General features: G+C 38.2%; 1 protein-coding gene across 1 annotated transcript in view; it reads right to left on the reverse strand.

The window, feature by feature from the left end:
• RECK (reversion inducing cysteine rich protein with kazal motifs) overlaps nucleotides 1–12,867 on the reverse strand; it is a 445,421-nt gene that overhangs the window by 48,488 nt on the left and 384,066 nt on the right. The window contains exons 13-15 of the mRNA XM_053714521.1: nucleotides 10,923–11,063; nucleotides 10,260–10,442; nucleotides 5,953–6,075 (exon numbers count right to left, since the gene is read on the reverse strand). Of these exons, the coding sequence (XP_053570496.1) occupies nucleotides 5,953–6,075; nucleotides 10,260–10,442; nucleotides 10,923–11,063 (447 nt within the window). The remainder of the gene's footprint in view (nucleotides 1–5,952; nucleotides 6,076–10,259; nucleotides 10,443–10,922; nucleotides 11,064–12,867) is intronic.

A 12,867-nucleotide genomic window follows, 5' to 3' on the forward strand; every position in this document is an offset into this window, starting at 1 on the left:
TCCATAACCTGTCCGCCTGCTCTGAGCAGGCGGACAGACATTGCCGGAAATCAACCTGATTGAGTACGATCGGATTGATTAACACCCCCCTGCTGGCGGCCCATTGGCCGCGAGTCTGCAGGGGACGGCGTTGCACCAGCAGTGAGGTCTGGCGGACCTGATCCGCACTGTCGAATCAGGTCCGCCAGACCTTGATAAATATGGGCCAATGAGTCTACCTCTTTCAAGTTTGAGCTTGAACAGGTTTTATATACTTTAGGTGTCCAAGTCAGAAGAGTTTTTTGTTTTGTTTTAAAGTTTCTGAAGATTATTAAATTATTAAAATAATTTTCAGTAAGTGAACTAAGCCTGGATTTCTCTTTTCATCTGTCCTCTAAATTGAATTGGATATTTCCTCTACTGGATTCTAATGTAGAGCTTTGGGAAACTTTTATAATCGTGGATGGTGCTATTTTGCTTAAGCCAAGCGCACTACTATTCCCTTAGAGGATAGTAGATCTTTCAGGAACCATATGGATATGAAATTGGTAACCTTTCATTGAAACGCCTTTTTCAGAAAGCATTGTTTCTGTAGCAGTTGTGTCTGCACTTTGATGTAACAATTTGTCTAAGCAAATTTTAAAAGATTTTTTTTGATGAAAATTTTTAAAATGGTTTGAAACTAAAGTCAACTAATACACTTATTTTTGGTTCCTTTGTTGACATAATTAGATTTTTTAATTTTGCAATGCTGACCAGAAGGACTTTATGATTTAACTCATTGTCAGCAAACAGGGTGTCAAAAGATAGATTTATATCTCTCATTTTCAAGGAAGAATTTATTTGGAACTGGTCTTGACATTATAATTTCCACTGTGTCGGGAGGAACTTTTCTCCCTCAGAACAAGAAGTGTAAGGGGAAAAATAGGACAAATAGTCCCTTTTCGTTTCTTTTGTAAATATAGGAACCAAAAATCTTCCTCCTCTTTATAATGATCTGAATTTTCCAGATCTTCCTGAAAGTTTAATTCCAGTTGGAATAAGGACAAGCATTCTATGAGCCTTCTTCCTCTTCCAAATCAGTATTAACATTTGGCCCCAATCCAGATACTTTTCTGATAGGGGGCAGTTTACTTCTTTTTTAGAAGACCGGATAGCAGTCTGTCCAAGACGTCTGGGTTTTCCAGGATTACAGAATATGTTTCAAATCAAGGCCTAATCAAGGAAGGTGTCTTCTGTCTCACATTTCAAAAGACTTTCTGAATTTTTATTGTTTAAAAAAAGATAACCCTTTATTACCCATTCCCCAGTATTGCACAGCGAACATGATTATATTAATATAATTTTTACCTCTGTGATTATCTTGTATCTAAGCCACTGCAGACAGTTCCCTTATCTCAGGGCTATTTATTATCTATTTAATTAGCATTTTAGCCAATTAGTGCTGTGTCCTGCACAACTCCACGGGATTATATGGCATAAATGAATTAGCAGTGTCTTGTTGTGAAAAGCTAATAAAAATGAATGTGAAAAGAAGCTGTCTGTAGTGGCTGAGAAACATGCAGATATTTAGAGGTTTAAATGTTATAAATAATATTAATATAACAATGTTGGTTGTGCAAAGCTGGGGAATGGGTAGTAAAGGAGTTATCTTTCTTTTTAAACAATAACAATTTTGGTGTAGACTGTCCCTTTAATTTTAAGGCCATGGATTTTATTCCATCTTTTACCATTATTCACAAGAAAGAGGGAATTTTAGGACCTATTCTGGACTTAATCACTTCAAACTAATTTCTCAGCTTTCCCATTTTATAAATAATAACAATCTGGACAACCCTACCCCTTATTCAACAGGGTCAATTGATGTCCATTTTAATTTGAAGGATGCCTACCTTTATATTCCTTGACAATCTCCAGTTTCTAAGATTTGCCATTTAGGACAAACCTTTTCCGTTTGTGGCTCTTCTGTTTGGTCTATCTATAGCTCCCATATTTTTTACAAAGGTACTAGGAAGTCTCTTGTCTGTATTAGGAACACATGTAGTTCAGTTGCTCTATAGCTGGACAACATATGGGGTCAGGCTCCATTTTTTCCTTTAGCTGTATTTCAATGTTGGAGAATTAATTTTGAAGAGTTCTCTTTCTCATTAATCAAGAGTCTCTTTTCTAGGAGTCATTATAGATTCAGTTACTATGCAGCTTTCTCTAATGTATCAGGGATCAACGTTACAGTCATTTTGCTCACAGCTACACTACATTTCCAACCTATTTGTAGCTCAATGTATGGACGTGCTGGGTCTGATGATTGCAGCATCAGATGTTCTTCCTTTTGCACGGTTACATATGAGACCTCTTCAACTTTGTATGCTTCGACAATGGTGCAAAAATTCCTAGGGGATTCTTCAGTGAAGCAATCTCTGTTGCAGTGGATAATTTTCCAAACTATTTTTCTGGGGGCGTTCTTAATTCACCCAACTTTGAAAATATTATCTTCAGACATAATTTTCTTGGATTGGGGTTCAGTCTGGGGGTCCAGGAGAGCACAGGGGGTTTGGTTTTCTGAGGAGGCGAGGTTAATCAATAATTATTTTGCAATCTTTAGGTCCCTTTAGAGCTGTCCTCTTCTGAAAGGAGAACTGTATCTGAGTTTTCAGACAATGTTACAGCTGTAGCTTATATCCATTATCAAGGGGGGATTTGTAGTTCCTTAGCAATGAAAGAGGTCTTAAGGATTTTGATTGAACACAGAAAAATATTCTATATTTTGCATCCTAAGAAAGAAATCTGGGATGCATATTTCCTTAGTAGGTAATCCCTTCCACAGGAACGTTTTCACCTTTAAGTAGTTTTCTACTAGATTGTGGAACAATTGGGTCTCACAGAGATAGATCTGATGACTTATGTTTCCAAGAATCATAATATGATTTGAATAGAGCATTCTTCATTAATCTGACTGTTCCAGTGAGGCCCCACAAAAGTTGGTTTGTGAAGCGGATTCCAATCATCAAGATCTATCATCTTGATGGATTAGTTTGAATACCTATTTTTAATAACAAAGAAGTTTCTTTGATGCTCTATTGAGCACTGCACTGAATTTTTCACCTGTAGCTTTGAAACATTCATTTGTAAATGATTAACTAAAATTCAGTATACATTTAATTTTAAATTAAACGACTACTGAATAGTGCAGCCAATGAATATTCGAGGAAAGGAATTTCCTCGAAAATTTGGAACGATAATTTTATCCAAAATTATTTTTTGGCTGAATCTGAGAAGATAGTTTAGCCCTATACACTTTAGAATCCATCCTGCTGCTTCTATCAACAGTCACATCATCAATAAAAAATAGTGACCCAGTTCCATTTTCAGCCATACATGCTTATACCATAACACTACCTTCATCACATTTCACCTATGATATTGTATGCTTCGGATCATGAGCCTTTTCTTTCCATCTCCATACTCTCCATCATTCTGATACAGATTGATCTTAGTTTCCAAAAAATATTGTTTCAGAACTGGGCAGGCTTGTTTATATGTTTCCTGGCTAATCTGGCCTTCCTGTTCTTGAGGTTTGCACCCTGTGATATACCTTTTGACATTTATATGCCTATCTCCTGTTTTTAAATGGTTAGATGTTGTTAAGGGTTTTTTTCTTCACCAAAATAAGATTTACGGGGTTATCAAGCCATTTGGTGTTGCTGAGCTCACCAATAAATTTCTTGTTTTTAAGAATGTTCCATATTGTAGTGGGTCCACTCCTAATGTCTCTGCTTTCTCTCTGATGGACACTCTTTAACAGTTCTGAGTTATCCTCCTTTCAGAGTTGCTTCAACACTGCACAATCAAATAGTTCCATAACTGGTCCGCCGCCTCTAAAGGCTGCGGACATCAATCCGCCTGATCCTATATGATCGGGTTGATTGACACCCCCTGCTAACGGCCGATCACCAGAACTGCTTGTGCAATGTTAAATGCCGACAGTGTATGCTGTCGGCATTTAGTGATGTCTGGCGGACATAATAAGCTACAGTGTATCATGTCCGCCAGACTGTAATAAATGGGCCCCCATAAATGGGACCTCATACTTTCCATACGAATTAGAGGTCTTCCAGTACTTTGGTCTATATAAATGAATACTTGATATTTTACAAACTTTGTTTTTTTAATTTTAAACTAAGGAAGTTTTAATTGTTTATAAATAGACTATGGGGCCTATTTATCATAGTGCGAGCGGACATGATCCGATGTCCTCTGCACATCGATAAATGCCGACAGCATACGCTCTCAGCATTTATCATTGCACCAGCAGTTTTGGTGAACTGCTGGTGCAATGCCGCCCCCTGCAGATTTGTGGCCAATCAGCCGCTAGCAGGGGGTGTCAATCAACCCGATCATATTCGATTGGGTTGACTTCTGTCCACCGCCTCAGAGCAGGCGGACAGGTTATGGAGCAGTGGTCTTTAGACCGCTGCTTCATAACTTCTGTTTCCGGCGAGCCTGAAGATTGCGATATATTGATTAAGTAACACAAATATTTATTATTACAAAAACTAGTATTTGTTATTATCAAGAGAAAAAATATCGTGAGAACAAGGAAATATACCGAACCCTCACTTCCGGGCTAAATTTAGAACTCATAATAAAGAGGTCAAATTAGATGAACAGATATTGATTCCCAACTACAGATTACATTTGCTGTATTCAGTAAATATACTTCTGCATTATGTTATATGGTTTTTAATGTTGTCCTTCTCTATTCCACATATATTTTCTCCCTCCCACTGATGGTATTGTGTGAAACGAAATTGAGCAGATAGTCCATTAAAAATAAAGAAGACAATATATAAAGGCCTTTCTGTGACAGCAGCACAGAACACACATTCCTCTATTTATTTAAAACAAAAACAGAAATATGATTCAGAAATATACAAAATAATAGACTTTTCAAGAGATATAATTTATGAATACACAATTATTCCAAACCTTCAACAGAAATGAAATGATGACAGATATTGCCTGGGTGCCACTGAAATGAGTGTTTTACAAAGAAGGCTGTTGAAAAAAATATCTTTCATACCTATCATTGTGTATTTGTATTCCTCATATTTCATTCTTAGTGACGGCATGTATTATCTTATATTTCATCTAGATATTTAAAATATTTCTTATTTCAACTCTAGAAAAGTTACATGAAAGCAGTGATAGTATTTTTTTTTCAGGGAAGCTGTGTTTACAGTTGTGAAATAAATCAATAATAAGTTGTAATATCACTGAAGGGCATATTAATCAAACTCCGTACGGAGATTGATGCCCCGTGTCTCCGACGAGCCTTCAGGCTCGCTGTAAACAGAAGTTATGAAACAGTGGTCTAAAGACCACTGCTCCATAACCTGTCCGCCTGCTCTGAGGCGGCGGACAGAAATCAACCCGATCGAATACGATCGGGTTGATTGACACCCCCTGCTAGCGGCCGATTGTCCGCAAATCTGCAGAGGGCGCATTGCACCAGCAGTTCACAAAAACTGCTGGTGCAATGATAAACGCTGACAGCGTATGCTGTCGGCATTAGTCGATCTGCAGCAGACATGATCCGCTATATCAGATCATATCAGCTCGCACCATAATAAATAGGCCCCTCTGGGGCCAATTTATCATATGTCGGCTTTTAAATTTACACAAGCATTTCTAGTATAATGCTTGTGCAATGCCGCCCCCTGCAAATTCGTGGCCAATCGGCCGCTAGCAGGGGATGTCAATCATCCAGATCGTATCTGATCGGAATGATTGCAGTCCGCCACCTAAAAGGTAGCGGAGAAGTTAAGGAACCGCGGTCTTACGACCACTGCTTCTTTACATCTGTTTCCGGCGAGACAGAAACTTCAGGGTTAGATTGCAGCATCCCTAAGTTAGATTTTTAAACATGCAAATTTACACTGCATACATGCAAAAGTTTAGAAAGAAGCAAAATACCTGTGAACATGCTGCGTTCATCCTCTGTGCTGAGTTCATTCAGACATGGCCGATTAGAGCACTTGAGTGTGCCCGATACACAAGAACACATATTGCAGTCTACCTTAAAAGATGTCCCATGGTCTAGGAACAAAAATATTCTGGTTAATTGTAATGCTATTGCACAGGAAAGCATATTTAAAAGGACAGTAAACACCTCTTGCTTTTGTGGATTTTTATATTTTTCTTCATTCCTTGAGAGACCAAAAAGCAAACCTGCAAGTGCAGCAAATCGAATATCAGGTCTAGGTATACTGCAGTATTTTGAAAGCCTAGGTTTCTAGGGAGCGTGGTTCAAAGCAAAATCAAATGATGATTAATGTCACTTTTAAGAGTTTCCTTTTCGGACCAAAAAATCTGTTGTGGAATTAGTGCCTAAAAGATTTCTGGTTGTAATGCAACAGAGCATTTCCCTTTAAAATGGGAAAGAATATGGGTTGGGAAATGCTACAGAGACATCTAATACGTTTTAGCATTCTATTATTGTATTATTGCTGTGTCTATTTATTTAACCCACACAAGTGGAGTGCTATATATCGCTTTCATGATAATGTGCGCTGGTATTACAAGTTAGCCGCAATGTTAATGCGACCTCGCGTTCGCGCTGCTAGGAAGCATTTATCTCATGAGAGTGTCCTTCCATAGGCTCCTATGGAAGCCTCCTTCACAGACGGCATCATAACTTCAACGCCAATGAAAGGGGGTAAGACGCACAGTGATGGCAGCAATCAAATATATATGTATATGCTGATATACATATATATTTATGTGTTAATATGTGTATATACACATATTAACTTATAAATATATATAAATATACAGTATCCCACAAAAATGAGTACACCCCTCACATTTTTGTAAATATTTTATCATATCTTTTCATGTGACAACACTGAAGAAATGACACTTTGCTACAATGTAAAGTAGTGAGTGTACAGCCTGTATAACAGTGTAAATTTGCTGTCCCCTCAAAATAACTCAACACACAGCCATTAATGTTTAAACCGTTGGCAACAAAAGTGAGTACACCCCTAAGTGGGAATGTCCAAATTGGGCCCAAAGTGTCAATATTTTGTGTGGCCACCATTATTTTCCAGCACTGCCTTAACCCTCTTGGGCATGCAGTTCACCAGAGCTTCACAGGTTGCCACTGGAGTCCTCTTCCACTCCTCAATGATGACATCACAGAGCTGGTGGATATTAGAGACCTTGTGCTCCCCCACCTTCCGTTTGAGGATGCCCCACAGATGCTCAATAGGGTTTAGGTCTGGAGACATGCTTGGCCAGTCCATCACCTTTACCCTCAGCTTCTTTAGCAAGGCAGTGGTAGTCTTGGAGGTGTGTTTGGGGTCGTTATCATGTTGGAATACTGCCCTGCAGCAGTAGGGAGGGGATCATGCTCTGCTTCAGTATGTCACAATATATTATTATTTTAATTAATAAAATTTAAGTTTTACCCCTAGTACTGGGGGATTTCATATGTTCCTTGGGAGCCCCTTGTTTAGTAGTTCACATGTTGTGGAGTGCTATTTATGTACATACTTTTCTTTTGCTTTGCATTAGAAATTTTTTAATGTCACAGTATATGTTGGCATTCATGGTTCCCTCAATGAACTGTAGCTCCCCAGTGCTGGCAGCACTCATGCAGGCCCAGGCCATGATGACACTCCCACCACCATGCTTGACTGCAGACACCATCTGAACCAAATAAGTTTAACATGGTCTCATCGGACCACAGGACATGGTTCCAGTAATCCATGTCCTTAGTCTGCTTGTCTTCAGCAAGCTGTTTGCGGGCTTTCTTGTGCATCATCTATAGAAGAGGCTTCTTTCTGGGACGACAGCCATGCAGACCAATTTAATTCAGTGTGCGGCGTAGGGTCTGAGAACTGACAGGTTGACCCCCCCACCCCTTCAACCACTGCAGGAATGCTGGCAGCACTCATGCGTATATTTCCCAAAGACAACCTCTGGATATGACATTGAGCAAGTGCACTCAACTTCTTTGGTCGATCATGGCGAGGCCTGTTCTGAGAGGAACCTGTCCTGTGAAACCGCTGTATGGTCTTGCCCACCGTGCTGCAGCTCAGTTTCAGGGTCTTGGCAATCTACTTATAGCCTAGGCCATCTTTATGTAGAGCAACAATTCTTTTTTTTTTTTTGATCCTCAGAGAGTTCTTTGCCATGAGGTGCCATGTTGAACTTCCAGTGACCAGTATGGGAGAGTGTGAGAGCGATAACACCAAATTTAACATGCCTGCTCCCTATTCACAGGAAAAATGACTAATTGGGCCCAATTTGGACATTTCCACTTGGGGGTGTACTCACTTTTGTTGCCAACAGTTTAGACATTAATAGCTTTGTGTTGAGTTACTTTGAGGGGACTGCAAATGTACACTGTTATACAGGCTGTACACTCACTACTTTACATTGTAGCAAAGTGTAATTTCTTCAGTGTTGTCACATGAAAAGATATAATAAAATATTTACAAAAATGTGAGTGGTGTACTCACTTTTGTGAGATACTGTATATATATATTTACTGGGGACACACAGTTCCCATTGACCGCAATGTAAAGACACATTTCAGTATCGTTTTTTTCTAACACCCCCACTCCCACCAACTTCAATCCCAAAATACTGCCTAGTGCAGTAAGTTTATTAAAAAATAAAGATGCTGCCATTTTTTTTTTAACAAACTACACTAGACAGTATTTTGGGGGCATTTGGGGCAGATTTATCAAATTAACCAGAGATCCAATCTCTGGTTAAGTTTATAAGCGCTAATTGCTACCGCAAGCTTGCTGGTTAATTATTCTACACCCAATAATTTAGCACTCCGCTTATAATCTAGTCCAAAGACGTTAACACATGGTTAAAATGAGCTCTGGAGCAACAATGTAATAATGGCATAGAACTGAGTTACTGAGCCAGTCGAGGGTGACATTTATGCACACCCACCAATCACTGGCTGTGTTCAGGCATGAAGTTGAAGTGAATTGCTGCTTTGGAACTGACTTTCAATATATTATTAAAACATTTTGAAGCAATTAAGCATTTTATGGGGCCGATTTATCTTCATCGCTCAGCAGATCATGTCCAACAGACATCGATGAATGCCGACAGCATACGCTGTCTGCATTTATCATTGCACAAGCAGTTCTTGTGAACTGCTTGTGCAATGCTGCCCCCTGCAGATTCGCGGCCAATTGGCCCCTAGCAGGGGGTGTCAATCTGCCCGATCGTATAGGAGCGGGTGGATTGATGTCCGCAGCCTCAGAGCAGGCAGACAGCAGCGGTCTTAAGACCGCTGTTTCATAACTGCTGTTTCATGTGGAAACAGGGGCATCAGTGGCCTATCGGCTCTTGATAAATCGCCCTCTATGTCTCTTTAAACACATATGAGAATAAAATCTGAATATTGGTCATAAATTTCTCTTTTTAGGACCATTAACAATGGTTTGGCAGAAACCAAGCCTTGTACATATGCCATTCTCACCCAGTATGGGCAAAGTGTGTGTGTGTGCGTGTCCCTGTTTGCACAACTGAGGTTACTTTAGTATTTGTACAAAATATATTTCTGCTTATCAAGAGATGATAAAGACTGCAGTGCTGCAATGGGTTGACTGTAATGGGCACAAAGAACATAACATATTTTGACGTGTATTGCAGGATTGCATAATGTAATCAATTAGAGAGGAATTCATTTAGTGCAATGTGCTGCCTAAATTCCCTAATGACAAATTCAGAAGATAAGTTAGATGGGAGTTCTATGATTGGGTTTTGCCACAAGGTATAAATAAGAAGAATCATGTACAAGCACAGAAAGTATCCCGGTATGACAGTATCTGCTTAACTCGTTATTGGATGTTTTATAAGTCATCATTAAAGCTGTCTAATAATAGGGAGATGTGTTTACAAAAGATTGTATGTAATTGTAATGATACAGCTCTAGCTCTTAAAAATATTTAATTAAGAGTTTTAGGGTTGAATACATTAAAAGGTATGTGACCTAATGTTAAACATCTGAAATGTTCATGGTAAGAAGCCACAAGAAAAATGCTGAAATTCATTCTAAATCCCTGGCTGTGAAAAACAACAAATATAAAAACACAATACTATATCTAGCATACCTGTAAAACTGCTTCGGTATAAGCACGTTGGATAATCATACTGGTTAATGATATTTTTAAATTAGAACAATGACCGTGTCAAACATGTTAATGTCAGAACACAACATTAATAAAAGTAAGAGTAGATTGACTTACTTTTTCGTTGGCCACCAACAATACAAGATTTTTGAAGGTCCACACATTGTATCTCCATACAGTTTTCCAAAGTTCCGGTTTGGCCACAAGTACAAATTTTATAACACCCTACTTCTGATGATGGAACCTGGATTAGCACTCCTTGACGCACTAGAAAATCAGATGCTTCACCCAACTTGCAACCTGTATTGAATAGAAATGGAAGATAGATGAAAATACAATTCTAGTTTGCTAGGGGTTTCAGTTATTATGCAAGGGACATTCATCTTGAGAACTCTGTATCATGCACATGAAATAACAACAATTAAATAATTCTGCACAATTCCTCCCTAGGGAGAAATTGCTACCAGTTCTATTGGTTAACAGGGGCACACCTACACCAGCATATAAATAAAAGATAGTTTTACTCAGTAGAGGAACATCTATTTAAACAAAACTCTAGAACATTCTATTACCCTCTTTACTATGCAAAATCACTACCATTTGACTTTAATGTCCCTTCAGCTTTTAATGCTGAACAGATTTATACTGAATAGATGATTACTTTAAAACTTTTTTTATAAAAGCTCATTTATTCATAGAGACAGCAGATATATTTAATATTTAGTTATTCTATAGTTATAGAAGCTGCTGAGAGTTACAGAGTAAATGTATCATATATACCTGGAGAACACAAATATGGAAGGCAGGGCTCTCCAGGAAGACATCCTTTTCTGTTCACTTCACATAACTGATTGGCTAGACAAGGGTTAGGATTGCAAGGATGTGTGACTTCTTCTACAGTATTATCCAATGGGCTGGACCCTACAAATGAACAAAAAGAAAAATAGATAAACAAATGAAAATTTAGGGTTGAGAACAGCACAGCTTATAATGATTAATCTTTAGAAATCAGCATTTTCAAGTTAAGGGAGGGTCTAGCACAAAACAGAAGTCTTAGATAAGGGGTCTGAGAGAGCCACAAGTAACAATGACCACCACCTAAGTATTTGTTAATTCTGTGGTTTATTTACTACCAAATTTAAAAAAAAGCCCTCCATCTGGTATGGCTTCAATGAAGCTATGTTCTCTGTAGATTAACTGATCGTATTGACTTGATTCAGGAGTGTTTCTCAATCACTCTAGAAATGAGGATGGTAATAGTGATGGAGACCTTTGGACCCAACATATCACATTATGCATATTTTAAGCATTTTATCATTATTTTGTTTTCCTGGGTAATGTGAAGAACCCATAGATATATTGTAACTTACATACAACATTATCCTTTATATAATGGCTGGACTTTGGTGTCCATGTGACCTCAAGTTAATTTTAAGAAATTTAAACCATACTTCACTTATTGCTTTGAACTATTTTTTAGGGAAATTTCAGTACAAATATACATAGTGAACTGAAGATACTCTAAAGGTGTATAAGAGATAAAAATGCATTTAAAATAGGTTTTTAAAAGGGCTCATAATTTAAAGGACCAGTCAATACAGTAGATTTGCATAATCAGCAAATGCATGATAAGTAGACAATGCACTTAGTCTGAACTTCAAATGAGTAGTAGATTTTTTTTAAATAAATTGCAAAGTTATGTCTATTTCCACTCCCCCTATATCATGTGACATCCATCAGCCAATCACAAATGCATATACGTATATGCTGTGAATTCTTGCAAATGCTCAGTAGGAGCTGGTGAGTCAAAAAGTGTAAATATAGAAAGACTGTGCACATTTTGTTAATGGAAGTAAATTGGAAAGCTGTTTTAAATTGCATGCTCTCTCAGAATCATGAAGTTTAATTTTGACTTGAGTGTCCCTTTAAAGGGACAGTCTACTCCAGAATTTCTATTGTTTAAAAAGATAAATAATCTCTTTATTATCCATTCCCCAGTTTTGCACAACCAACAGTTATATTAACCCTTTGAGTGCTAAGCACTTTCTCACCTGGGTGCTAAGCTTTTTTAAGGTTTTTTAAAAAAAAAAAAATATATATATATATATATATATATATATTTTTAAAAAAATTTTAACCTTTTTTTTTTTTCTTTTCAGATCCCCAAGATTTACACTGTTGGAAAGCTTAGGCAATTACCTTTCCAATAGTGAGTCTTGGGGGTCTGTAGCTACTTAGATGCCTGAGAGGCTTCTAAGCAGCATGCCCCCTGCTCCTATACTTAACATTGTTAAGTATAAATAAAGTTGCGCTGTGACGTCATCACGCATAACGTGAAGCCTGTCACTATGCAGGCCCGATCGATTGGGTAGGAGCGTGTTGGAGCCCCTAGATCTCCCTTAAGGTGGGAGAGTGCAAGCGACGACTCTGAGCCGTCGTTAGCACCAGAGTGGGAAACTCTGCGACGTCTCAGAGCTGTCGCTAGCACACAAGGGGTTAATATAGTTTTTACTTCTGTGATTACCTTTTATCTAACCCTTTGCAGACTGCCCACTTATTTCAGTTCTTTACTCATAAGCAACTCCATGGGTGTTAGCACAATGTTATCTATATGACACACATGAACTAACGCTCTCTAGATGTGAAAAACTGTAAAAATGCACTGAGATAAGAGGCGGCCTTCAAGGGCTTAGAAATTAGCATATGAGCCTACGTTGGTTTAGCT

Source organism: Bombina bombina, chromosome 5 (assembly GCF_027579735.1).
Source record: "Bombina bombina isolate aBomBom1 chromosome 5, aBomBom1.pri, whole genome shotgun sequence".
In the NCBI taxonomy this organism is placed as follows: Eukaryota; Metazoa; Chordata; class Amphibia; order Anura; family Bombinatoridae; genus Bombina; species Bombina bombina.